Raw genomic sequence first — 27,159 nt, 5'->3', positions numbered from 1 at the left:
TACCTGCTTTCAGCACTCTGACAGGGAGAGTGCCCTTCTTTACCTTTCCACATTTTGAGGGGAAAGCAGTCATCCTTTATACAATATCTGCGTCAGCTGCTTCTAAAGACTTCCTTGCTTGATGTCTGAATTTAGTTTTAAAAAGTGTTGACATGAGAGCTTTTTCTGCATAAAAGCTGCTTATCCCTCCATTGCAGGAGCTTCAAACCATTTGCTGACAGCATCCAGACAGCCCCTGCTGAAATAACTGGAGATGGTTATACCTTCTCCTGGCAAGTGGGGGAGCAAAATCTTACTGTGATGAAGATGGTTACATTGAATTCCCTTTTTGCAGTTGATCTCTACACATCTTTAGTCATGATCGCCTCTTACCACGTTTCTCCCACTTTGCAGTAAATGTGCATTGCCAATGTATGGAACCATCTGCATAGAATCACAGAATCACCAAGGTTGGAAAAGACCTAAAAGATCATGCAGTCCAACCGTTCACCTATTACCAATAGCTCCCACTAAACCATGTCCCTCAACACCACATCCAGTCTTTCCTTGAACACTCCCAGAGTCGGTGACTCCACCACCTCCTGGGCAGTCCATTCCAGTGCCTGACCACTCTTTCTGAAAAGTAATACTTCCTAATGTCCAGCTTGAATCTCCCCTGCCGTAGCTTGAAACCATTCCCTCTGATCCTATCACTAATGACACAAAAGAGGCCGACCCCCAGCTCACTACAATCTCCCTTCAGGAAGTTATAGAGAGCAATGAGGTCTCCCCTGAGCCTCCTCTTCTCCAGGCTGAACATTCCCAGCTCCTTCAGCCTCTCCTCATATCTGGAGGAGCTGTCTGTCCCTCTATGCTCTCTTGATGTTGCCAAGAGGCAGTCAGTGCTCTGCAGCAGTGCTTACATGGGGCTGGTGGTTGTCTCCAGTGCTTCATGCAAGTCTACAAAGCTGAAGTGGCTACTTCCCCAGTTTCAGTGCCTGACAGAAATCTTTCCCTATTCCATGACTCTGGAGTACTGGAAGAGTGCAGTGCAATTACACTTTGTTCAGGCAACACATGACAAGCAGTGAGGTGCATTTTAATGATTTTCATCTGGGTTTGTGCAGCTCAGAGGGGCAGTGTATCAATTTTCCTGTTCATTTTTCCATCTTGGAATGAATGAATGTTTACTCCCCAGCAGCTGTAGGCTCATAAGCTCAGGCTCGCAGGTATTTGTCTTTTCAGTTGGCTCTTTTCTCAGTTTTATCTTATGCATACATAGATGATCTACCTTTATTCTACATGGGATTCAGAGGCATAAAGTTAAGATGTGTTGGCACCACCTCCCCCATTTGCTGTGATCTGAAAGGAGAAAATCACTAATGGATGACAGCCCCGGTGACTGCAAGGTGAAATTAAATACCTTTGGGAATATGAACCCTGGTGAATAACAGGGTCCATGTAAATGCTCTGGTAAATGCAGCACCAGTGTCAGGCTCTGTGGCATCTCTGCTTACTAGTGCCCAGCTTCTGCTGAAATAAGCAGAGGCTACCAAGATCAGACGATCTGAGCTTTTGGAGATAGCTTTTGGATATGAAGTTCCACATGCCAGAAAATAACAGGGCTTAAAGTGACATTACAAAACTTCAAGTGTCTGCTCTTGGTAAATATGTGATCCTTCTCTGTCTTCCCATCTCTTGTAGTGGCTCAACCCCATGTGCACAAATAGGCAGTGGCTATTGAACAAGCATTGCAGATTCATGGCAAGCTTTTTAACAAAGCCACATCTTAATACTGTGCATCTAAGAAAATGGAAACTCCTTTCTGTAACTGGGTCACTCTCCAAATATTTTCTGTACATGTCCACGCTTCAGGAACTCCCAAGGCTCTTTTCATTACCCCTTGCCTAGATGGGCAGCCTCACAAAATTTATGGTGCTAGTCCAGGTGTTAGCCCATACAACAACTATACTTTCAGGCTGCCTGTCAAGCTCCACCAGCCTTGCTGTGTCTATTTCTTTAAAGCCAGAGGAAATGAGCACCTGTAGCCTCTCAGGGCACCTTTATAAGGGCACTGTAGGTGGGGGTTTATTTTCTTCTTACTCACTTGTTTATTCAAGCACTTCTTTCTCTCCCAGTCCTTCTCTGTGTGGAAGTGTGTTGGGAGATCTTTGGAAGCCCTTTAACCCTGTTAAAAGGTAAAGATGAAAGTTCCAAATCTTGCCCTGGTCCTTTGATTTATCTTCCTCCGCCCTACGCTCACTGTGGTGGTGTTGGTGTGAAGGTGGGACCATGAAGGACTCTTTCCTTTTCTCCCTTTCTTGCTGGCAGCCCTGCCTGCAGGCGATACTGTGTGCAGCTGTGCCAGTGCTGCCACAGGGGAAATCTCTGTGCTTGCAGAAGATGGTGCAGCAGTGGTTTTCCCTGCCAAGTCCCAGAGCTTGCCAGTCATTGTTGGAAGCTAGGTCTTGATTTGCTTTTCCCCTCTTTCTGCCAACTCAACATACTGGTGTACTTTGTGATATTTTGGTAGTTCACAAATTATGTGCATGTTGTGAGAAACATCCTACAGTGAAATGATACAGATGATTGCGTAACATGTCTTCATTTATAGCACCTTTTAAATATTTGTTTGTTTTTAAGAACAACAGAAAGGGAGGATAAAAGAGGAAGAAGTACAAACTGAGAAGGAACAGCAGCAGCTCTTCATGTTGGTGACTGTTAGAGCAGAAGACACAAAGGTAGGATTATGTCTTTGTGGTTATGAATCGTTCATTCACTCAGACTGGCTGTAGAATTGCTGTTGGCTGAGGTTGTGCTACTGTCCAAATGCTGTCATGGATCCCCTTCCTTCCATATGTCCTTGGGAATGAGGGTGAACAGAAAGCTCTGGATCACAGAGATGAGAGTTAAAGGAAGGCAGAATTCAGCAGACTTGTCCTCCACATGGCTTGGCTCCAAGCAATTCAGAGAGGATGTACAAAGTGCCACTGCTTCCTTGAGACCAGCCCGATTTCACCACCACCTCACATACAAATATGTGAAAGGGAGTGAACCCTGAGTTTCTATGCTGGAACAGCTACCTGCTTAGTGCTTAAAACTGTGGTTTCATTTCCATAGTGTTTTATGGCAATATCGTAACTTTTAGCAGTCCATGAATCAAAGTTGTCAGCTTTTCCACTTTTGTCATGAGCCTTGTGATTCTTGCCGTGTGTTTTAGCTTCTTGTGGTTAGCTGAAGCTTACTTGCAAATTTTTCCAGTTTAGAAATGGCCATTGTTTACTGTTCTTTTCAGCAACAGAGGAATATATGTCAAGGCAGGCAGCCTTGCCATGCAGCTCCTCGCTTGTACAAACCAACAATAGTGTTGGTAACTGTGGTCGCTGGCTCTCTGTGTTTTGCCTCTGAGACTCTCTGCTTTTTTGCCTCTTTCCTGGTGGCTCTGGGGAGGTGGGGGATTGAGAGGACAGAGGGGTAAACTGGCATGGAAAGGACAAAAACAAAACCAGATGAACTCAAACAACCAAACAGAACCCACAACCTTTTCTCTAGCTGTTTGAATAAAAAGCCTTATACACTTATGTGGGAATGTTCCTATTATTATTTCAGCTTTTAGCTGACCACAGGAATATTTTCAAGGAAACCAATACTCTGGAAAGCCTTTTGTTTTCCAGAAAGGCTGTTAGTGAAAAGCAATTAACATAAAAACATTAAAATTGACCAACTTCATAGACAGAAGAGTGGAGGAAGGAATGTGGGTGTGTGTGTGAATTGAGAATATGGCAGGTCAGGGTAATGCAAGAGGCAGAAAGGAGATGTGATGAGGACTTGTGTCAGCATGCAGATGGGTGCAGAGATTGCAGAGGATGGCTGGGGCAGGGAGCAGATCTGTTGAGGGGGTATAGGAGCAGGTTGGATGGCTGGGGCCTACTCGCTCCTGTAGGGGTAAGATAAGGAGACAGATCGGAGAGGAAAGCTGTGGAACAGTGGGGCAACAAGGAGACCCAGGTGTAGATACCCAAGCATCTTTGTTCTTCAGGTCTGGTATGAGCTTTGTTTTGCATGTTTGGCCAATTCTGAATTCCTGTTGTCATCAGCTGTGGAAAACGTGCAGCTTTTACTGTGGTTTTAAGATCAGGCTTGAGTTCTGTCATCTCCTGAGTCATCTTGCTTCTCAGCACAAGTGCTGGGTGAAGGCACTGGCAGCCATGGTGTTGGTGCTTTTATGTTACAAAAGACATGGTGCAATGTTTTCTCCAGCATTTCTTCAGTGGGTTTTGTACTAGCTTATTTCGGCCTCAATTGAGGATGCACAGGTACAGAACATCTCTTTAGCCCTTCAACCTTTCTATAGTCCTTTCCTCCTGCAATTTTATTTATTACCCTGTTCATGTCCACACAAATCACTTATAGCCAGTCAGGAATGTGAAATAGAGCTCAGTTGTACTCAGATGTACTCAGGGAAGGTCTGGGTGTCTCAGGAGGAAGCCAGAGGTATATTGCAGGCAGGAGACCTGTGCAAAGAAGAAGAAACAGTAAATCCTGTGCTGTGACACCTGCCTTCCCGTGGGAGAGATGAAATGAAGTTACTGGGGAGGAAGGAAGGGATGTAGAATTTGATCAGAAAAATCACCAACCAGCTAGGTTCAGCATTGCTCAGTGTATCTACATCCCAGAAACATGTTTGAAATAGAAATACACAAAGGCAGTTGATTCAATAGAAGTGAAATGGGGAAGCTTGTTCCAAGCTGGATGATGGCTTTTCACTCTTTAAAAAAAAAAAAAAAAAAAAAAAAAAAAAAAGCCAGATAAATGGGGAAAGAAACATTACATGAAAAGACAAAAGAAGTGGGAGTATCGGGGCAAGTAGATTTGGAACTGGTTGGAAATGAACAAAAACTCGGGAGCACCGCATACAGATGAACAGTCCCTGTCAACTTTTCCTGTGCCAGCTGTCCTACTCCTGCTGTAGAAGGAGACTTTCCAGATTTTCAGGCTAATGTTTGTGTTGGTGCTTTTCTGCAAGCTTTCCCATCTATTCGAAGTGCAGCCTGTGCTTCAATAGATCCACGGTACCCTGTACCATGGGGTGCCCCCAGTTTTATCCTTCTGCCTTGTTTCAAGATCAAATCAAATTTTAATTGAAACAGGATGTGGCAAACGGGATGAGTTTCTATAAATAGGTTATAAAATATCACCTTAATAGGAATATGTATGACCCAGTTCAAGTACCGATATGAAGAATAAGCGTTAAACACATTCCCCCATTAGATACAGTAATGTCTCCATGTAACTTGTTTTATTCTTTGGCAAATATTTATTTTGGCATATTTCAGCAAATGATAACATATTTTCTGTTTTGGTGCCAAGTAAATGTATTTTACTGATAGTTTCTGCTGATGGTACACTTTGAATTATCACTGAATTTGTTGCACATACTATTTGGAATCATAGAATCGCTCACATTGGAAAAGACCTTAAAGATCATCAAGTCCAACTGCAACCTAACCCTACTACCCTAACTGTAACAACCCTCCACTATATCATGTCCCTGAGCACATTATATATGGAGTTTTTCTATTTTTTTTAACAATTTTTAAAACTGTTTCATTTATATCATCTATTGCCTGGTATGCAGAATAGTTTGCTTGTTTAACTGAATCCTCATTTGAAATGTCATTTTTCAAGATATAGTATTTCATGGTGATATATGATTTATCTGAGAAACCATGTTGACTATTGTAGAGGTTGTGATAGGGGATTTGAGAGCCGTCTAGGATTTTTAGCTTCTGCTTGCATTTGTGTAACATAGTATTTAAGCTGTCTCAGCCTCCCAAGATCACCTGTATCAGTACTAGAGGAGTCAGTATTCAGTTTTTGTTACACAGTCTCTTTTATACATACACAATGCTCTCAAACAGCTGGTTACATAAGTACAGGTTTGGCAAGGCTCTAATTTTCATTACTTGACACTCAGCACTTCAGATTTCCTCATGTTTTTTTTTTTTTTTTTTTTTTTTTTTTTGCCATGCTTTCTTAGAGGTTGTGTGTATCACCCTTACTGATCTGCAGCAGCATGCACATTTTTAGAAAGTGTAAATACACTTTCACTATTGAAAATCTAAAATTAGTGTTGGCTAAGAGAGACCAATATACATTTTCTAAGCATGCTCATGTGAGTTTAAATAAATAAAATGTAGACTTTTAAATCTTATCCAAATTCCATGAGCTTGACAAATTCTTGCTATAGGTAGTAAGCAGTCAGAGCCAACTATCATTGAAAGACCAGCAACAACAGTACTGTATTTCTATATTATATTAGAATAAACTACTCCAACTACTTGACTACAAGGTCAAGTGCAAGGTCCTGCACCTGGGTTGGGGCAATCCCAAGCACAGACACAGGTTGGGTGGAGAATGGCTTGAGAGCAGCCCTGAGGAGAAAGATTTGGGGGTGTCTGTTGATGGAAAAACTCAACATGAGCTGGCAATTCGTGCTTGCAGCCGAGAAGGCCAACTGTATCCTGGGTTGCATCTAGAGAAGTATGACCAGCAGATTGAGGATTCTGCCCTTCTACTCTGCTCTTGTGAGACCTTACCTGGAGTATTGTGTCCAGTTCTTGAGCCGCCAACACAAGAAGGACATAGAGTGGGTCCAGAGGAGGGCCACAGAGATGATCAAAGAGCTGGAGCACCTTTCATTTGAGGACCAGCTGAGAGAGTTGGGGCTCTTCAGCCTACAGAAGAGAAGGCACTGGGAGGACCTTATAATGGCCTTGCACTACTTGAAGGGGGCTACAGGAAAGCTGGGGAGGGACTATTCATAAGGGCATATAGTGACAGGACAAAGGGAAGTGGCTTTAAACTGGAAGAGGATGGATTTAGACTAGATATAAGGACGAAATTCTTTACTATGAGGGTGGTGAGACACTGGAGCAGGTTGCCCAGCAAAGCTGTGAATACCCCCTCCCTGGAAGTGTTCAAGGCCAGGCTGGATGGGGCTTTGAGCAACCTGGTCTATAGGGAGGTGTCCCTGCCTATAGTAAGGGGTCTGGAGCTGGATGATCTTAAAGGTCCTTTCCAACCCAAACCATTCTATGGTTCTTATCTGTTTTGTGAAGTTACTGAGATATTTACAGTGTACTGCAGTGCTATGTTCATGTCCAGACTACAGAACTTCTCAAATATTTTGGAACCTGTATTGTATCTGTATGAAAGATAAGTATTTGTTATGTCAAGACTAAGAAACAATATGTTCACCACTCATAAATGCAGAATGCAGACCTTAACTTGAAAAGTTTATTGGTGAACTTGGACATAACCTAATGGAAGCTGAGTTAAAATATGTTCCATATCCTCCACTGACTCTAGCATGAGAAGTCACAGAGCTTGGATTATCAAATAAAATACAGAGATGTCTCAAGCCATAGATAGGAGAGTTTTGCAAAGGTTTTTGGGATGGTCACATCTGGCAATGAAGTTGACACTTCATTGTGTGTGTGACTTCTCATTGTGATGTTGCCATTGCAATTATCCCTGCTAATCATGTGTGCATCTTAAAATGCCTTTTAAAAAATGTAAGCCTTAGTATTAGGTTATAGGAGAACAAGATAAGTGGTCATGGTTCTGAAGATGCAAAGGAGCAATCCTTTGGCTAAAAGCATATATTGCTTTTGTCTCATCATGTTTCTTCCCAGTGACTTGAGTGGGTGACAAAGGTGGACTGTTAGCTCTGAGAGGTGCGACATTGCAGGAGCCAAGGAGACCAACAGCCTTTGGGACAGTCCTGTACCATCCACACACCTGGGGTGCTCCATTCAGCTGGCTGCAGCATGATGTAAAGCAGAGTTAGCCTATTAAAAAAACTAGTAAATATGTGAAATAATGAGATATATGCCATACAAAAGTAAGCATCTCTGGGAACCTTCAAGTTGGCATGTAGGTTTGAAAGCAATAAATTAAGCCAAAGACCAGTCAACACCTTCTGCAATAAAAACTCAAAGCATGTGTGTACAAGGCAGGACTCTGAGTAGATGTGCTGAGTGAAGCACCATTTAGACAGGTTTAGCTGCAAGTGGAGAAAGAAAATGGGTGTATTAAGGGCCAAATTGCACATGTACAGCCTTATATAAAGTACTTTCTTTTGCAAGAGGAGGGGTGATAGCTGAATTTTCTAGATTTGTCTACTTTACCATATCCCTTTTCAATGCCTTTTTGACATTTTTTTCCAGATAGTCTTGGCCTTTGTAGGAATCTGGTTAGGGAATAGAAACCATTATTTAATGTTTTTGGGTGACCAATTACACAGTGCATTTGAATCCTGAAGAAAAATACTTTGAGGTGTTGGTGTAATGCTCAGCAACCCATAGGCGAAAATTGTTTTTATTGAACCTCTTCACTACATGGTTAAAGAAAAGCCCGTAACAAACGTACCCACTTATGGTCAGGAGAAATTTGAAGTACAATAAATTGGTTTTACCAAATGCTTTGGTTACTGTAGCTGGCAGTAAGCTTGTTTTAACTCCAGAATAGAGTTGTGAATAAAATCTTTAGCAGAGATTCAAAGCAACTGTGCAATACTGGGCTTTCGATTCCTCATGCTGTGGTCTTGCTGACAATCACGGTCTCTCTATGCCTACCAAGAAATGTACTCTATCGAGGCAGCAGAAAATTTTAGCAGTTCCTAAATGCAGAAGCCAGCATAGCCTTGGGATGAGAGCACCATGACACAACTGCAGTTCAGACAGGGTTTGGCTCGCAGATCATGTGGGAAGCATTTCCCCTGCCTGACCAGCGATGAAAAGGAGAGAGGGGCTGAGGATGGCAGGAGTTCCAAGACCTGATTCACTGCTGATGGTGGCCAAAGTAGGCCTCAAGTCCACAGACAGCAGCAGCAAGAGGGAAGTAGCCGCTGAAGCAGAGTTGTGTGAGCTTGCTTTCCTCTTCCTCATAAGGAATAGTTGTACTTTTCTTCTGAGATGCACCTTCTCATGCAGCATTCACCGTCATCATCTAGGGAATCTCCATCTGCATCCTAACCAAATGGCCCTCTCATGTTGCAGTCTGTTAGGAGCAGCTTCAACATGCTGGTCAAGGCAGCCTGTGGGCTGTTAGGCCTGGTTGGAGATAGGCTTCCATCTGATTTTATTCCAAATTAAATAATCAATTGCAGTGCAACATGTGCAGACCCACAAGAAAATGAAGGAGATTCTGATGTCAAGAGTTTGAATCTTTGTTGTTCCTTGTAACTTATATAAAATCATTTGATATGCTGATATTTTCCCCCAGAGGAACAAAGTACCGTAAGGCAGAAGATGGCAGTGAACACATTAAAAAGATGGGGGGAAGAAACAAAAACAAACAAGAAAACCCAAACAGCTGAAGAGTTTAAAATCAAAACTGTATGGACCCTGGGGAGACTGTTGTTTTGGTGAGTTAATCTTTCAGCTTTGGAGGCAGCTTCCATGGCAGAGGACAGCCCCCTCCTGCAGTGGGGTCAGCTGGATGTGGGACCTTGGCTGAGAGCATGGAGGAAATAGTGTGTCAGCCACCACATGGCTTCCCAGTTGGGGTCATAATTTTCCCTGAGTGTGCTGCAGAAGTGAGATCTCACCTCTTCCTGTTGTCAGAGCCTGTGCTGGTTTATCAAGAAACCCCAGTGAGCTGCACAGGTACATAGGCCATGAACTCAAATAAGTTTACTCCTGAGTTGCATGAGAGAGCTGCAGTTCTCACCTGCTGCTTGGTGACCAGGGCCACTGCTGGGGAGGACAGGAGGACTGCTGGCAGTTAGCCCAATACTGTGCCAAATGGATAGAGCCACCTGTGTCTGTGTCACCATGCCTGTGTCCAAGTCAAACAGCCACTTCCTGGAGTCCCCGCTTGCAGAGGAATGTCACTATGCGTCATTGTTTGGAGTGGAAATCGGATAATGCTGCTGAGAGAGAGCATAGGCCATGGCCAGCCCAGCTGTAGGCATTGCTGCTGTGAACTCATGACAGCGCATGGCTCTTTCCTGCAGTTGACAGCAGGAGGGAAGAGGGGGAATCTTTCCCAGGAAATCAGCCTGTCTGAGCCAAGCATCTGCGTGTCGTGGGAAGCCTGGACAGACATTGCGCTGCTGGTGTGGCCCCAGAGCTCCCTCGCTGCACGATTCAGAAAATTTTCTTAGCTTTCCCCCTGCTATCAAACAACTCCTGATGTCCCACACTTCTCATTCCTTTCCCAAACACCAAGTAAAATTTGCTCTACTGAAGCTTGGCCTCTAAGAAAATAGAAATGAAGATACGATAGTCAATATAAAATGGCTAATTTTTACAGAAGTGTGCTGCAGATTGGGCAGTGGTCATATTTCTTTCCTCCTTTTGCATTTCTCCCTTTGGCATCACATGCATTTCCTGTGCTGTGAAGTTCACATCCCTGCAGTTTTGGGCAGCCTGAATCACTCGGCACTCAGTGGTGAGGCTGCTCTCCTGGTTTCTGCCTAACCCAGCGTGTAGGTAGGGATAGGTAATGGTGAGGCTCATTGGAGAAGCTGATGAGTCTTTTCATTGAAGATCACCTCTGCAGTAAGTGTTAATGAGCTATGCTGGCTCTGGGAGGGAGGCAAAAGATTTTGAGATAATTCTGCTGTCACCCTGCTGTTCACTTGTGTGTATGAATGGAGATGCCTCTGCCTTCTCCCTTCTTTTAAAGCTCAGTAGCTGGCTGATTTGTTTTTTAACTTGAGTGTTCAGAAAAACGTTGTTAAACTGTGATGTCTCCAGAGTTTTGTGGTAAAAAAAACAAACAAACAAACAAAAAAAAACCATGTTAATTTGCCCAGTCTAGAAGCGGAAAGTTAAAAAAAAAATAAAATAAAATACACTGTGTTCTTTGTTCTAAATACCTGGAATTGAGGGCCCTTGTTGGAAATAAATGCCATAAATGGCTTTAATGGTTTTTATTTCCTCTCTTATTTATGGAGTAGTGCAGGATTGCTGCCATAGCACTCAACATTTCATTGCACAGCACAGTTAACTATTTTCATTTTTTAATGAGCTCTAATTACTGTTGATATCCTGTTGGGTGTGCACCCATGCTTTATTGAATTTTTCAAAGGTTGTTGTGTCATATCAGCTTCTAGAAAAGTTTGAGATAGCCACCCTTGTCATGGAAAAATAACGCTTGATTAACTGAGGATGTGAGAAGCCAAAGAAAACACTAGAAATGTGCAAGGCAGTTAAGGTGGTGCAGATCAGTACATACAAAGGGGTATGTAAATCTGAACATTTGACATGATTCATTTTTTATCAGGAGGAAAGTCATTGTTACTGCATTCCTACTTGGAGATCCCTGCTTACAGAGGTAGTTACTTCAACGTCTCACTCAACTCAAAATCTCTGTGTTGTGAAGACTGAGGCCTGCTTTTGCCTCTTTACGACTTAGGAATATGGAAGTAACAGCAATGAAAAAGTGGAACTTTTAAAGAGTGTATCCTGCTGATACATACACATGACCAGGGGTGCTGAGGCTGTCGGGTATCTCAACTACAACTGTTGGAACTCAACTACAACTAGGGTTAAGGCTACAGCCCTTCACCTACTGTCCAAATCCATGTGTAGCTAAAGTGTTTCCTTTTCTTCAAGGTGTAGCCATTCACTTTTAACTCAGAAGCACAGAAATAGCCATAAACGCACCTTGCTTCTGGTCTGTGAGCCACTTATATTTTAAACTATAAGGAAGTTTCCTCCACCTGGGTTTGTTCTCAGGAACTGCTCAATGGTTCAGTGCTGCTTGTACTGCTTGTTTTGTGGTTACTGTTGGGCTGATGTGAGCAGCCGCCGTAGATGCATTGCAAAGAAGCAGATGGAAAGCTGCAGTTATTTAAGTTAACTATTGAGGTGCATCTAGTAACTCAGTTATGCAGAAAGCATGAATTATCATGTTCTTACCCTGTCATTTGAAGACAAATGTCTAGCAGCACAAACCCCATCGTTACAAGTAATGTACAAGTGAAAGATTTCTTTACAACAATCTTAAGACTTTTAAACTTGTGTGAAGGTGGGTCCAACTTGTGGTTAAGTCCTGCAGACGATAGTCTTGCTGATCTCAGGATTTTCCAAAGATTAAAATGCAGATGTTTGGATTTCTCAAAACCCCTTGAAACTTCAAAAACCCCAGACCTATTTCCCTCTTCCCTAGATACCGGAGATGGCCATAAACCACTTTAGCATCCTGGCAAGATTTCCTTTAATAGACAATCTATTGAATAGCTCCTAGAGGCTCATCAGCAACTTTATATTTTAGCAAATGAAATCAAAGTTTATCCCTTAGCTTTTGCTTAACTACCATAAACTACTTATAATGTGCATCCTCTTATGTATGCACGTGCAATCCTTTTTCCACTTGTGCTATTTTTATAACAGACAGTGTATGTGGGGGGGGGGGGGTGTGTGTGTGTCTTGTATGGATATGAAGTCCAGTCTATAAAGTCTGAGCCAAGAAAAAGGAAAAGATTCCAAGTAAAACCCAACAGTCTTGTGGTGGTAACCATCCCCAGCACCATTCATGGTCTTGATTCTTCCAGAAGCCCAAGGACAGTATTTGTCCTCTATGTTGGCTCATCTAAATGAGAATTTGTGTTAGCCAAATTAAATGCAAGCCACTTAATAGATGGACAGAGAGAAGCCCATAGTACTCATGAACCTCAAGCTCCTAACAAAACGTTTGCAATGCACATTTGCATTAAGGTTTGTACATAGAGTTACAGTGCAGGGTAAACATCCCTATCTTGACAAACTGGATGAAAGAAGGGGTAGTAGGAACAGAGGAAGTGCCAGAGTGCTGGACAGAGTGAAATCTGGAATGTCTGCCAGTGTGTGTGTGTGTAATTTCATTTGCTTAAGCTATTCAAAGGTTTTTAGGTGGTGACTGCGTTGCCTTTGGTGGCCATATGGTTTGAGAAACAAAGTATGCTTGCTGATGGAAAACACTTTGTATATTAGCCAAGCTATATTTCATTTTCTGGTGAACTCATTCCCTTTTAGGCTTTGCTTCAGTGGTCCTTTTGACAGAGGGATTGTTGTAGGGATGCTTCTGGTTTGGCCTGCCCTGGGGTTTCAATTACCATTTGCAGGCTGTTTTCTTGGTAATGTATGCCCTCAGCTTTCCCATTGTGGTTTCAATTTTTCCTTCTCGCTTGGAATTTTCTTCTTGCTTGAAATCCCTTTGGATTTTAATTCTTGTAGTGCTTCTTTTCTGTTTTCAGTAAGTACTTTCTGTAGAACTCCAAAGGAAAGCTTCTTTTGAATAACTTGATGTTCATTTATTTTTCATTTTTAAGCTAACTACCACAGGGCTGTGATGGTCTGAGGTTTTTGTTGTTGTTGGCTGGTTGTTGTTTTTTTTTTTGAGTGGGAGGCACAGGGAATTGCATCCCCTTCCAGGGAAGGTGGTATTACTGGTTATGCCATGAAGATTCTCTCTTAGTGGCTCGTATTCTTGGTTAAACTTTTGTGTGTTACTTAAGAGAAAATCAAGCTTCCCGTTCTGTATCACCCCCAAAATGAGCTGTTATTTCAAATATTCATTTTTAGGGGGCTAGGACACAACACCTGTTATTCTTACGCATCCTACAGTGCCAGCTTCACCCTACACAGGACAGCCCTGCTGTCCACTCCTTCCCAAAATCTTGCCACCCACTGCCATTACAGGGGTGCAAAGGAGGAATTTAAGAGTACTTATACTGGAGTTTGAGGTTATTTTTGTTGTTGTTGTTTGTTTTTTGAGAAATGCTTAGAAATGTATGGCACAGGACAGGATTTTTAATCTAGTCCAATTGTAGAATCATCATTGTATCACAGAGCAGCCACCCACTAGATCAGAGTACCCAGGATACCATCCAACGTGGTCTTGAACTCCTCCAGGGATGGAGCATCCACAACCTCTGCCAGTACCTCACCACCTTCTGAGTAAAAAATTTCTTCCTAACATCTAATGTGAATTTCCCTTCTTTGAGTTTAGAGCCGTTCCCCCTTGTCCTGTCACTATCAGACCTTGTTAAAAAGCTGTTCTCCTCTTGCTTGTAAGGTCTCTTCAAGTACTGAAAGGCTGTAGTGAGGTCTCCCTGGTGCCTTCTCCTGGCTGAACAAGCTCAACACCCTCAATCATTCTCTGTAGGAGAGGTGTTCCAGCCCTCTGATAATCTTCATGGCCCTCCTCTGGACACTTTCCAACAGCTCCATGTCTTTCTTGTGCTGGGAGTCCCACACTTGACACAGTACTCCAGATGGTACCTCATGAGAGTGAAGAAGAGGGGGACAATGACTGCCCTTTCCCTGCTGGTCACCCCTCTTTGATGCAGCCCGGGATACTGTTGTCATTCTGCTGCAGAACTGCTCTCAGTGAGTTCTTCCCCAAGTCTGTACTTGTATCTGGGATTGCCTCCACCCAAGTGAAGTGCCTTGCGCTTGGCCTTGTTAAACCTCTTTAGATTTCCATGTACCTACTTTTTGAGCATGTCCAAGTCTCTGTGTATAGTGTCGCTCCCTTCTACTGTGTTAACTGTACCACCTAGCTTGGTGTCATCAGCTAACTTATTGAGGGTACACTCAATCCCAGTGTCTATGTGGTTGATAAAGACATTGAAAAGCACTGGTTCAAAAACAGATGCCTGGGAAACATCATTCATGATCAGACTTCACAGGGACATAAAGCCAGTGACAACAACATTCAGGCTACAACCATCCAACCTAATAGTCCACCTTCAAATACATATCCCTCCAATTTTAGTGCAGGACCATGTCAAAGACCTCAAATGTATTGGCTTGAGTTTGTGATGTAAAATTGGAAAAGCAGGAAGTAGAATGTATTGATAAATAGATCTTGGAGGTAGTGGATTAATGGTCTGATGGCGGAAAGGATCTAGGATAAGCATCAGGGCCCTGTCTGTCCTTGATTTGTTTTTTTCCCCTCCTCTGCTACTCATGCTTTTATCCCTTCTGATCCAGCACTGGTAGCAATACTGGGAACCTTTCACTGACAAGAAGCATGTGCTGTTTGAGTTGGCCAGGGTGTTGAGTCAAAATCCACCAAACTGGTAAAGCGCATTCCTAAGGCTTCAAGGAGAAGCAGTTCCCCAAAAGGGATGCAGGCTGAGCTTACTCAGTTGTGCCCAAACCTGCAGCGCTCTGTAACCTTACACGGCTGATAGCTGAATCCTGGATGATTGCCCTGACATCTGAAGCCCTGCCTTTGAGTGTGCCCAGAGACATGTCAGCCTTGACAGAGCCAAGCAGCTCAGTGTCAACCTCTTGCCCACAGTCTCTCTTCCAGCAGCAGATGCAGCACTTGTGTGTTTGCACTGTTGTTCCAGATAGCTCAGCAAAAAGGCAATTGTGGGTTATTGCCTTTTTTGCAATACAGTCAGGACAGGGATGCTGCTGCTGCAGTTTCTGGTCTCCTTACCCAATAGCCCAGAGAAGAGGATGCTTCCCCAGCTCTTTGATATGGCTTAGTCTCTTCTACTTAACGGATTAAAGGACCTTTCCATTCTCCAGTGAGCATCCAAATCACCAGAGTTGAGTGCAGTCCCCACTTGTTCTGTTGTCATAATTCATAGAAGGGTTAGGGAATTGGGAAACTGCTAAGTGCAGTGAACAAAGTGTGTATGGTAAGAGTGAAAGAGCAAGGTTCTATTGCTTTTTTCAGAAATCATCCATGTGGCTTATTTTTATTTTATTTTTTTTTCCTAGAAGCTATAAACAGTCCTTGTGGAGGTCACTCCCCCAGGGCTTCAGAGTGGTCTGCGTGTCCATTGTGTCCAGGAAATATGCAGGAAAGATAGCTTTTGCATTCTCTGTCCCAGTGTGGTACTTCAGAAGGACACATCAAGGCCCATGGAGAATTTGGCTTCCAATTCATTCTAAGATAAATTAGAAGAATGTGGAGACAGCTGCTGAAATAAACTGTTTGCAGATGAGATTTCCCTGAAACAGGCAGGGGTTTGACATGCCGTTTCCCAAGGGTTATGAAAGCACAGAGCCAAACCAGCATACTTCCATGGAACATTTCTTGTGTCATTGGAAGGGTAGTAATAACTAACTCTCAATTTACAAAGCTCATGGGAAGGGGAGGAAATTGCTCGTATTTGTTTCTTAGCACTGGTGTTTTGCACAGCCTGGTACAAGAGACAGAGGATAACAAATATCTGGCTGCTTGTGCTTTGCCATTGGCTTCAGTAACAAAAGGCTGTCTGAGAGGAAAACGAGGCTCGTGCCTATGAGCTGCTCTCTGCTTCATTTGTGCACATGAGAATGATGGCAGCCATTGGCTCTACATCTCTACGTCTATGACATACCTTCCAGAAGGGAACAGTGTGAAGTAGTGAGTTATGATCTATTTATGTTCTCTATTCCAAATATAAAGCCACCCTAATGTCCTATTTGTGTTTCACACAGTTAAGAATCACTCACAGAGTATTTTATAAATTTATTTTATAGTATGTTATAAAGTTTATGTATTTTATAATTTTTTCTCTTTGACATAGCCTTATACTGACAGGGCAGTTGGTTCTGCAATCCCAGTGCATATCCGTTTACCCTATTCTACATTCAGCACTTGGTGAAAGTCCTGACATTTCCTTTTTATTACTGATACTATCAGACCCCACACTGCCTCTGTTGTCTCCCTGGAAAGAAGTGCTGCTCAGAGATGCTCCTAGAGGCTGCCAGCTTTTTTTTCAGTTGAGAGCATTTTTGTCCAAAGCTGGAAGGCAGACTCCCATCGTGAGACTGCCTGCATATATTCAGCCCCACTGGGTTAGGAAAAAGTTCCTCACTGGAGGGTGGTTGGACAATGGAACAGGCTCCTCAAAGCATCAAGGCAGTGGTCACAGCACTGCCAGAATTTGAGAAGCATCTGGACAATGCTCTCAAATGTGGGGTTTGTTTGTTTGATTTTTGGGTGGTCCTATGTGGAGCCAGGAGTTGGACTTGATCCTTGTGGGTCCCTTTCAACTTGGGGTATTCTGTGTTCTTTGTTGGCTTAGCCACCGGGTGAGGATGCAGCTGTAGTCTCAGAGCAGAGGAAGTGCATGCTGTAAAGTTCCTTGACACTCTGTAAGCAGCAGTGGCCTGAAGGCATCACGCTATTAACCACTCTAATTGTTTGAGCGGGTATCAGACCAGAGACAAACTCTTCTGTGGGGATGGGGCCCCTCCTTCCCTCTCTTTTGTGAGCATGCAGGGATTACCAGCACCCAGCTTCCAAGCTGGAAGTCGTGAGAGGATTTGGGCCAACAGAGCAGCATATTAAAAGATCTGTAATTCTGTCCCCTCTGTCCTCTCAATGCACATAGTGAGCTGACACGCAGTATGCAGACGATGTGTGTGTGTGTGATGACTTCCACCTCCTGGGAGAAGTGAATCAAGAATGCAGGAAAACTGCTGTCCCTTAGAACATGGATGTGATCACAGCCAAAATTCAGACATTCTGTTACTCATTGCTCCCATTAAAAGGTAGGAAGCAGTTTTGAAGAATTCCAGATTTTTACATTAAGAACTTTCTTGTGTGTTATCTGTGTTGAAACATTAAGTTCCTACATTCAGGGTACTTCTCTGTTTGATGCAAACTCTGCTTTGGAGCCAAGGCTTAGAGAGAAAAGAGACACTGTTCGCATATGCAGCATGTGGGTAGTGTCTTGTAAACAATTTCTTCACTTGAGATAAGAGTGATTTTTGCATGTGAGATTTGGGACACTGGAGAAGACTTTGGATAGCCCATGAACCTAGTGCAGCTGGCTGCAGTGCTGTGCTAGATATACTGCAGCCAAGTGACAGGCGCAGCACTCACAAGCAGCTGGCAGGAGATAATGCCCAGAGAATGTGTTTGCAAACAGTAAACACACTGAGTGCCCAAACCAACTTATTATCTAGTCTGCTGCCACTTCAGGTTTTATATACCAATTATTGATTTTAGGTTACAGTGTCAGAGAAAATGCTGTTCTGTTTTTAACATGTGTGACCTCAGAGGTCTTAAACCGTATGCAGCTATACAAGCCATACTTAGCAGTAGTTTAAACGTTTAGTTATTATTATTATTAGATCTCCCAAAGGATTATTGCTATTGCTGTCTGTAGGCTGTGATTTACAATAGGGTAGTCAACTGAAAGGACTGCATTCAGTACAGCTTCTCAGATAACAGACAACCAAGCCAAGCAACACTTACAGATATCAGATGGACTTCAGTGTTTTATTGCATGAAGATGTATTACTCTGTTGAAGCCCACCCACCCAGCAGAGAAAAAGTGGTTTGTAATTGTGACACACACACTAAAATGAGGGAAATAATGGATTTCTTTGAATTCTGATAATAGATGTATCATCATCCTGGGGCGACTGAACTGTTCAGAAGTAATGCAGAATACCACTTGACTGTTCTTGGTTAACAGAACACAAAGTCACTTGTCAGTTGTTTTTATGTTTTGTTTTATTTTTTCCTGGAACCAAAGGCTGTAAGGCTTCTTCCCTGAAGTGTTTCAGAATGAAAAAGCTATGTGCTGTTTTGTCTGGATATGTAAACCACATACATTAGAGGCAATTTTAAGTTTTCTAGTAATAAATTATTGTTGGATTAATTTACTACCTTACATCTTCAAGAAAAAAAATATAATTATGCAGTGAGTTTGAGCTTTTTTCTTAATAGAAGGGATTTACTAAAGCTTTTTAACCTTACGCTAGTTCATTTTTACTTTGGTATTTTTTATTATTAAAAAGTCACGGAATTGTTAAAGTTGGAAAAGACCACTAAGATCATCTAGTCCAACCACCAACCCACCCCCACCATGCCCACTGACCATGTCCTTCAGTGCCACATCCAGACGGTTCTTGAATACCTCCAGGGATGGTGACTTCACCTTCCTTGGCAGCCTGTTCCAGTGTCCCATCACTCTTTCAGAAAAGAAGTTTTTCCAAATATCCAAACAGAACCTCCCCTGGCACTACTGAAAACCGTTACCTTTCATCCTGTCACTGTTACCTGGGAGAAGAAGGTAAATAGCCCCTCACCACAACCGCCTTTCAGGTAGTTGTAGAGAACAATAAGGTCTCTCTGGAGCCTCCTCTTGTCCAGACTAAACAATCCCAGTTCCCTCAGCCCTTTCCTGTAAGACTTGTCTTCCAGACCCCTCATAGCTTTGTTGCTCTTCTTTAGACACACTCCAAGGCCTCAATATCTTTCTTGGTGAGGGACCCAAAACTGAATGCAGAACTCAAGCTGTGGCCTCACCAGTGCAGAGTCCTGTCCTTTGCACTTACTTTAGTCTTCTTGTGCTGTAACAGCTTTGAGACTTACTGGTCTCTGTCAAAAAAGATGAAGGCATATCTCCCTTCACACACCTGCTACTCTTATCTGTGGAAGACCATATGTAGCAATTCTATGGGGACCTAGAATGCTGCCAGAGGAGAAAATGGGAATATAGGACAGTGAAACAGCAGGGCTCCAAAATGAGCAGTACCTCTCTAAATTGCACTTGGACGATCTCCAGGATGTGGGGCTAAAGCAGAGGAAAAGGCAGAGGCAGGGAGCTTTCAAGCACAGAACTGCTGTACAGACTAGCAAGGAAGCAGCAAGGAAGGAGCCAAGGCAACCCTGCTCTCCCATCTGGAAGGGAATGGGAAGGGTGGAGGCAGCAGCTGCTGGGAAAGCTGCTGCTCTTAGCTGTCTGCAGCACACACTTTCCCTCTGGAAATGTTGCCGCCAGCATTGCTGCCCCACAAGCTGAGGGCTGAAGCCATCCACGTCTGTAGTATGTAGTACTGTACACCTGTATATACCCAGGTGATATCTGGTAGGCAGTAACATCTGTACATCGACAAATTGGTCATTGCTGTGACTGCTGGCTTTTTCACTTTACATATGTGTCAGCACTATTTGTCGAAACATATTTTCCCAAAGTCTGCAATGGTATTTGTCATTGCTTGTCTTTTTAAATGCCTTTCTTTAGTCCTCTCTGCAATTTAAATTCAGCTTCTTTTATTTATGTCCTGGAATTACTTTTAAATATAAATGCACGTCTCAATTTTCAGTTCTTCTGAGGCTGACAATAATACATACTTTAAAAATACTGTGGCACAGAGTAACTCTTCACTTATCCATATTTTCTGCTCTGTACAGCAATGCTGCTGTTGCACAGTTCTCTCCCAGAAGCCATTGATGAGAGCAGCAGCCCAAAAACTATTCCCAAAAAGAACTTAGTTGGACTGATCAACACATTGGCTACTGGATCTTTTCTGTTCTCACTTTCCTGCTAAAACAAATACATTTTAACTGCTGCACATAGTAAACTGCTGCTGATCGGTGTAAAATTGCATGGTTTCAGTGGCTGACTTTAAACGAATACTGCACAGCCTAGTAAGTGGAGTGCTACACACCAAGAAAAGAGGGCCTGCAGCAAACAAAGTTAAAAACAAGGAGTGAGAAGGGAATCCAGTAGGCATGGCATGGCTAGAAAGCACTAAGGAGTTGATAGTGTTTTTGCCAACCCTAAGATCCATGTTTACTTATCTGATGCCAATTCATCAAGACACTTAGGTTTTGAAAATGGATTGCATAAAGATTGTTCAGTAGAAATTAGCTGAGAAAAGTAGTACTTTTGCATTCAGTGCAGGAGTGCCTGGAACACTTCTGATAGGGAGGGAGCTTGTGCTCCTGAACAGTCATTCTCAAAGAATGCTGAAAATACTTGTGGGAGAGAGCAAGCTGGTGAAATCTCATTTTCTAAGCTGGTGTCTGTTTACTTAAAGCAGAAGTGATCTTAGAGCGTTCTGTGTTTGCTTTTCATATCAATGTTAAGCTTATCTTATAAACTTATCTTTGTTAAAATAGCCATTATAAAACTCAAATGCAAAGAGAATGTGGCTTGGACGCACACTGGCATGAAGGAAGATATCCTGTCCTATTATTTTTTGTTTTGTGATACATTGCAGCGTTATCTGGTATCCAGATCTTTGACAGATCTATTGTAAGCATGTCAAAGACTTTTCAAATTACATTGTTGTTGTAAATATTAGATCACAAAAAACAAGGAATGAGTCCCACATACATTCACTGAACAATGTACCCCATTGTTAAGCGATTTTTCCTGTTTTAGAGTTGAGATTAAACTTGCGTTATTTATTCTTTCAACGAGAAAATGTCTGTTCCAATAATTATCATTGCTATAGAAATGTGCATTGAAGATGCAGTTTAGACATTAACTAGTCCCCACTGTGTGTTCCTTGTGCCCTCCAAGAAGGGACTTGCATAATGTCATGATATCCATGATGGAACTTGGATAAAGTGAGGACTGCCCACTTCCCTCTCCCTCCAGGCCCCCCTCGGCTTAGTTTCAGAAAATCATAATTGTTTCTGATGTCAGCAAGTACTTGTCAACCCCCAGCAAGAGGCTGAACTCTCCTTCCTTCTCCTTTCTCTGGCCTTCAGTTGCTTTCACATACTCTCCTGTTACTTTAGAGTGCAAAGGTCAGTGCCCTCATCTAGGAGGTCCTGCCTAGCTGGAGACTGTCTGAGTGCCAGAATGCCACTGGTCAGAGGAATTCCTGCTATTATAGCATCCTTTCCTAAAAAGTCTGGGAAATAAGTACTTTTTCTATACTAATTAGTAATAATAATGAACCAACTAGCAGAGGCAGAACAGCTGAGTTGTGGAAGGAAGCACTCAAAAAATACCAAGCATCACAACTAAGAGTTTCCTGGTGATGTGGCTTAAGTCCATTATACATACTCATTAAGATATTTTAAATGAGTTTCAGTCCACCTTTATGTATGCTGACCATTCTTCAATGCAAATATTTGTGTGAAGCTGTTCATAGTGCTCTGTACCACAAGCATTCATCCCAATAGCAGCACTTAGCTGGTATGTTACCTTGGATTTTTACAGGTGGGACAAGCTTCTTCATAGCCAAATGGAAAGCACATCTGCAAGGCAGGTCTTGGAAGCTGGAGTGTCTTGGAACTTTTTCCTTTATTTAACTGGCTGTTTATTCTTCTGAGCCAGATCAGTACCTTATATATAGAGTGGGAATGAAATCCTGTCTCTAAAGAAATTACATATAACTTGGACATGATGGTGCCGATCCATGTCCTTAAGGTCTTAAGTTACCTTGGCCACCAAACCAAATTGCTTACAAAATGGAAAAGTAACAAATATAAGTATTTGTCAGAATTAAATCCATATGTTCATTCAAATCCATGTGTCATCAAACAACTTCCAGATGTAAATATCAATGGAGAGTTTGAAGGAACCTCAATCCTGCAGGCAGTCTCTGTCACAATTCTCAAACCTAGCACCATTCAGAGGTGACACACAGCAATACTTGGTCTTTTCAGGAAACAATGCTCGTTGCTTTCCTTAGAGCCAGGTATCCTGTAACCACATCTGAAGGGAGCATCCGAATATAGGCAAATTCTTCAATAGTACTAAATCTCAGCTTGCTCTGGGGATCTGTGTAATTTGCCTGAAAAAGAAACAATGGAGAAGATACTATTCAGATAAAATCTCAAATCAGAATACTCTAATGAAACAAATAATTATGAGACCAGAAATTATGGACTTTCTTTTTTTAGTAACAGTACCACTATTCTAGCACGTGACCAAAAGTTTGTATGCTTTCTTTCTCATGTCAAAATTTATGAGGAGTTAACTAACCCCTATAAAATCACATTAGAAAAGCTTTAAACATCATAGAGGGCTAGAACAGTCTCATCCAAAACACTGCAAAAGAAATTCCCCAGCTCTCTAAACTCACCCTAGCAACTCTGTGCCTTGTGCAGTCTCTCCCAAGGCAGCCCTCCAAACAATCAGACTGCTGCCAGCAAATTACCCAACAAAGAGGCTGAATTCTGGGTGCTTGGACAGCTTTGGACTGATTTTTCTCTTCCTCCATACAACTTAGCTTTTAATTTACTTTAAAGTGGTTGCTAAAGCAAGGGAGTCTCAGCTTATGGTGCTGTGACTGAACTGATAAGAAATTTGAACTCCACTCCTTGCTTTGCTGCAGATGTCTGTTTTCAGGATAGAGCCTGACCAGCTAGCCCTGGGCTAGGCTCACATCCTCTGCTGTATTTGGGTCTCAAGTGCCTGGGAGCAGTGCCAATCTCATTCCATCCTTTCCCCTTCCCTGTTGCTATAAAAACCTTGAGCTCCCATGAGCTCAGAGCAGCGCAGGAGGCCAGGCTGGAGGACGGTAGGCTTCAGGGTACCCTCTCTTCACCTTCAGCCTTCAAGACAGCAGCAATATGTTACCATTATATTCCAAAGTGTCTGCCAATGCCTGCAAGTGTCCTGTGCACCTTTCCTCAATGGGAGTTAGTGGTAAGGCACAGGCAGCTGAAATCTCTTGGGACGCTGCTACTAAAGCAGAAAAGGTCAGGAAAGCACAAAGTGTTATAGTGTTAAAGCACAGAGCCTTCCACCAGTTTTACGTTGGAAAGGATATGTTGAGCGTGGAACAATTCACGTAATCGTCTGGCCTGATAAGGCTTAGCAGAAAATGAGGTGTTATTTGTAGCATGTCTTGTTACAAAGAAATGCTATAAGGTTAATTAAACGTAGGCAGCTAGCAGGCAAGCCATCAATTCATTTCCAGACAAATGGCAAAGTTAGAACATTAGAAGTAAATTTATCCCTGGTGGTAACTTTATGGCTATAGCAGGTGTTAATTTAGTTTTATTTCACATTTTAAATTTGGCCTTAGGTATCTAAAGAAAAGCTAAGCAAGCAGACTGCTTCTCCAAAGTGCAAGACTCTGTAACAAACTGGCCAAACTATATCTGCAATTTGTGTTGTGCATCAACCAATGTTAAAATTATGGCATTTCTTCACCATTCTTATACTTCACATTGGGCTGTAGTGCTTGTACACATTAACACATCGTACGTGTGGTATGGCAACTAACACAGGGTAAGTGTCACTAACTTAAGCTAGTGCTTCAGCAAAAACTACAAGGTATTAGGAAAGCAAAGTAAGAGGATTTTGCACAGACAGAACTCCGCTGTATTTCAAAGCTAAGTCAAAGACCACAAATATATGCTCTTCAAATACAATAAATTATCTTGATCTGTTTCTATCGTAGAAAGGAAGAGACATTCAAATATTTGAAGTTTTTAAAATCTGCTTTACATTGAATTACTTTGTTTTGCACATTAATATATCTAAATACTCATCTTGCAACTTTGGAAATAGTAGTTTTATTTTGCAATGTCAATATAGTAGATAATAGCTTTTGAGTTCTAGGCTGCTTTACAAAGATAAATTGGCTGCTCTGCTTAGACCAATGGTAAATTTAATTCCATTTGTGTTACACAGAGAAAGAGAAGAGAATCAATAGAATTTAATTGTGGCAGTTAATATTACTGCAGATATACTGATGAGAGTATTTTAATGCACTTCTCTTTTTTTTTGTATCTGCTAGACCATTTAATTCTTCCCTAAATGAGTAATGCTAAGGAATTTATTTTACTTTTTTTTTTCTTTCTCCACTGGGAATCCAGCATTCCCATACAAAATACAATCTTATATAAAGGCTTTCAGATTTTAAATAGAAAATATCAGGACATTTTTCTTATACTAGATTTCTAAGATATTCTATTACTCCACATATCTTCCTAGTAGGAATCTTTAAAATAAATTTAGTGCTTCTTAGGCAACATTTCTGGCTCAGCAATTTAGAGGACACACTGTCTCAGTTATCTTTCTCAATACAAAAGACCTTTTTTAAACATGATCAGAGTCTGGAGTAACCTCACAGGCTGCATAAAATAGGAAATGAGCCACACTGCAATTCGAGGATGGAATTTTTTTTTTTTTTAAGTGAAAAGGCCAGAAAAAAAAAAAACAAAAAAACCCCCAAAAAACTAGCATTGAATGAAATCTTAGAGAATGGAGATTATTTACATTAAGCTTCAATAGTTAATATAGAATAGTGTGTAGATCACTGATGGAAAGGAAAAACTAGTAAAAAAAAGCTGGTGAGTAGAAGTCTGCTTCCAGTGGCCAGCCTGCCCCTTAGCTGTCAGGGACACTCTTCACTTACACCTGCACCATCATCTTGCTGTAGCTGCAATGACTGACTGGCTTAGCAACACATCAGAGGCTGGTGCTGGGAAGAACTGGTTGGTTCCTTGGACATGGGGCAGGCAAGGATTTAACCCTTTATGCCTTCTGCCCCATTTAAGCCCAGCAGAGGTGCTGTTGCAGTTTTAACAGCACCTGTTGTGAATGCCGCTTGCAAAGCAATGCTAAGAGGAGAGTAGAGGAAAAAGAGGGAGATCTTGCTTTTCCATTTCCTTTTAAACGCTGGGTTACCAGCCTCGATCCAAGCATCTCATTTCCCTTCCAAATCATGCTTGGAGGCAGAGCTGAGAACATGCCATCTCCTAGGAGGCTTTTCTAAATGCGTTACTTGAAAAAGTCAAAGATGATAGATGTTGTCAAATCAAAAACTCAAATGTTAGGATGTGAAGGATTACCGTTGGCTCTACAGCTGTTCTTTGTCCCCTGCGCTGTGTATCCACTCTCAGGCAGTCCTTAATTAAGTGCTCACCCATTGTTTTCCCAACAGGGACTTTCATCTAATTCGGTACACAGAATGCAAGGTACCCACTTAGTGAGAATGTGTTTAATCCTTTGTTTTCTCTGCGCCAATGCCATACAGTGAATATTCCTAGCTGATGCACACTGCTCAAATCTCACTCTGAAGGTAGAACTGTTAACTTTGTAAGGAGCTTCTTAGTGTTAACCTACATCAACATACCATTTACAGGCATCCCTATGAGGTAACATCATGTCTGTGAGGTGGGATATTGCCCTATGAATTCAACTGAGGGAAGGGACCCAGAGAATCTGTCTAAGGCTATTTGAACTTACAAAGTTCTTGTCGCTGTAGTTATTTAGTATAACCATTGCTTAATACTTTCTACAGTCCAAACTGCAACTTTCCTATTCTTTCTGTTGTAGTAAATGCATAGGCTTCTGCAATAATCAATCACTGAAAAGACGTGAACCTGAGTATTGGCAAAGTGAAAAGTTACTGTTATTAGCACCTGTTTTAAGTAAAACAGGAACAGTGTCAGCAGCAGATACAAAACGTTTGTTGGGCAGAATTCAGGGACTTGACTCATGTTTTGTACCAACAGATTCTTTTAACAATCTAGGTGCCAAATTGTAACTGCCTTGACTTTTTGGAGCATGTGCAAACCATAATTAAGGTCAAATTAAGGTTTTTGTTTTGTTTTGTTTTTAAACAACAAAACTTTGTGAAGGAGCCTACCTGTGACACACAAGCTACCTATCTGCCAAACTCCAAGTTCCAGCACTGCAGCATGGGGCTATTCAAAATGCTTGAAAACTCATGCCCAAGTCTCAGGCTGATGTGTTTGAAAGGAAGTGAGTGAGTGATGGTAACATTTTTTTTTAACCTGTGAAGACCGATGAAATTTTGCATAATCTTGTTCTTGGAGGTTGCTTAACCATCTTTCTGATATTTTCCCAAAAAGATACAATGAAAAAATCCAGACTCAGGGAAACACTGAGCATGGAAAGTTTCAGAGTGAGTGCTTAAAGCTTGGCAAAATTGAAGTCATGGAGACTATGGGCCGCCAGCTTTCACTGTAACAAAGCAGAGTTGAGAGTGATGGGGACCAGTGTAGACTCCACAGCTGGGAAGTGGTGTGATACGAGCCAGCTGGCAGGGCAAGGTATTTAAGCTGTCCTGGCATCTGGTAAGATCCTGAGGACTTGGAGATGCTGGGATAGTATTTGGGGTTTGGCCCTAAATCACAGGACAATTATTAAGCACAAGACTGAACAGCAGCCTCAGCATGTATGTTTCTTGCAGAGGCATGTACCAGTTTATTTAATTGTCGAAAGTCAAATGCCAATTTTGAAGAGAAAAAAATAAAATACTTACTGGAAGTCCTGAGATGTCTGAATATTTCTTTGCAGGCTTAAAGGACGGAGGAGCGTCAATACTAAAGTCTAGGGGGAAAAAAAAAAAGGATAAGTTCAGTATACTACATCAACTTTAAAAAGAAAACCCAGAATGTAAAGAGATTACAAATATTTAAAACACTGGGTTTGATTTGAGGTATCTGTTAAAGCAGCAAAGAACCGTAAAGCAGAATCACCTCTGAAAACATTCA

General features: G+C 42.1%; 1 protein-coding gene and 1 long non-coding RNA gene across 2 annotated transcripts in view; one reads left to right on the top strand and one right to left on the bottom strand.

Annotated features, from left to right (window-relative positions):
- Positions 1–2,077: 2,077 nt before the first annotated feature.
- LOC149918493 (uncharacterized) lies at positions 2,078–10,403 on the top strand. Its single transcript, XR_016465060.1, has 3 exons — positions 2,078–2,177; positions 2,623–2,720; positions 9,268–10,403. It is a non-coding gene; the product is annotated as an uncharacterized LOC149918493 (long non-coding RNA).
- A 6,099-nt stretch (positions 10,404–16,502) lies between these two features.
- Positions 16,503–27,159, bottom strand: part of INO80C (INO80 complex subunit C) — a 35,057-nt gene continuing 24,400 nt past the window's right edge. Inside the window, exons 4-5 of the mRNA XM_031589151.2 lie at positions 26,928–26,995; positions 16,503–22,475 (exon numbers count right to left, since the gene is read on the bottom strand). Of these exons, the coding sequence (XP_031445011.1) occupies positions 22,344–22,475; positions 26,928–26,995 (200 nt within the window). The 3' untranslated portion in view covers positions 16,503–22,343. The remainder of the gene's footprint in view (positions 22,476–26,927; positions 26,996–27,159) is intronic.

This window comes from Phasianus colchicus, chromosome 3 (genome assembly GCF_987193195.1).
Source record: "Phasianus colchicus chromosome 3, bPhaCol1.hap1.1, whole genome shotgun sequence".
NCBI lineage: Eukaryota > Metazoa > Chordata > Aves > Galliformes > Phasianidae > Phasianus > Phasianus colchicus.
This window is presented reverse-complemented; position numbering and strand designations above follow the sequence as displayed.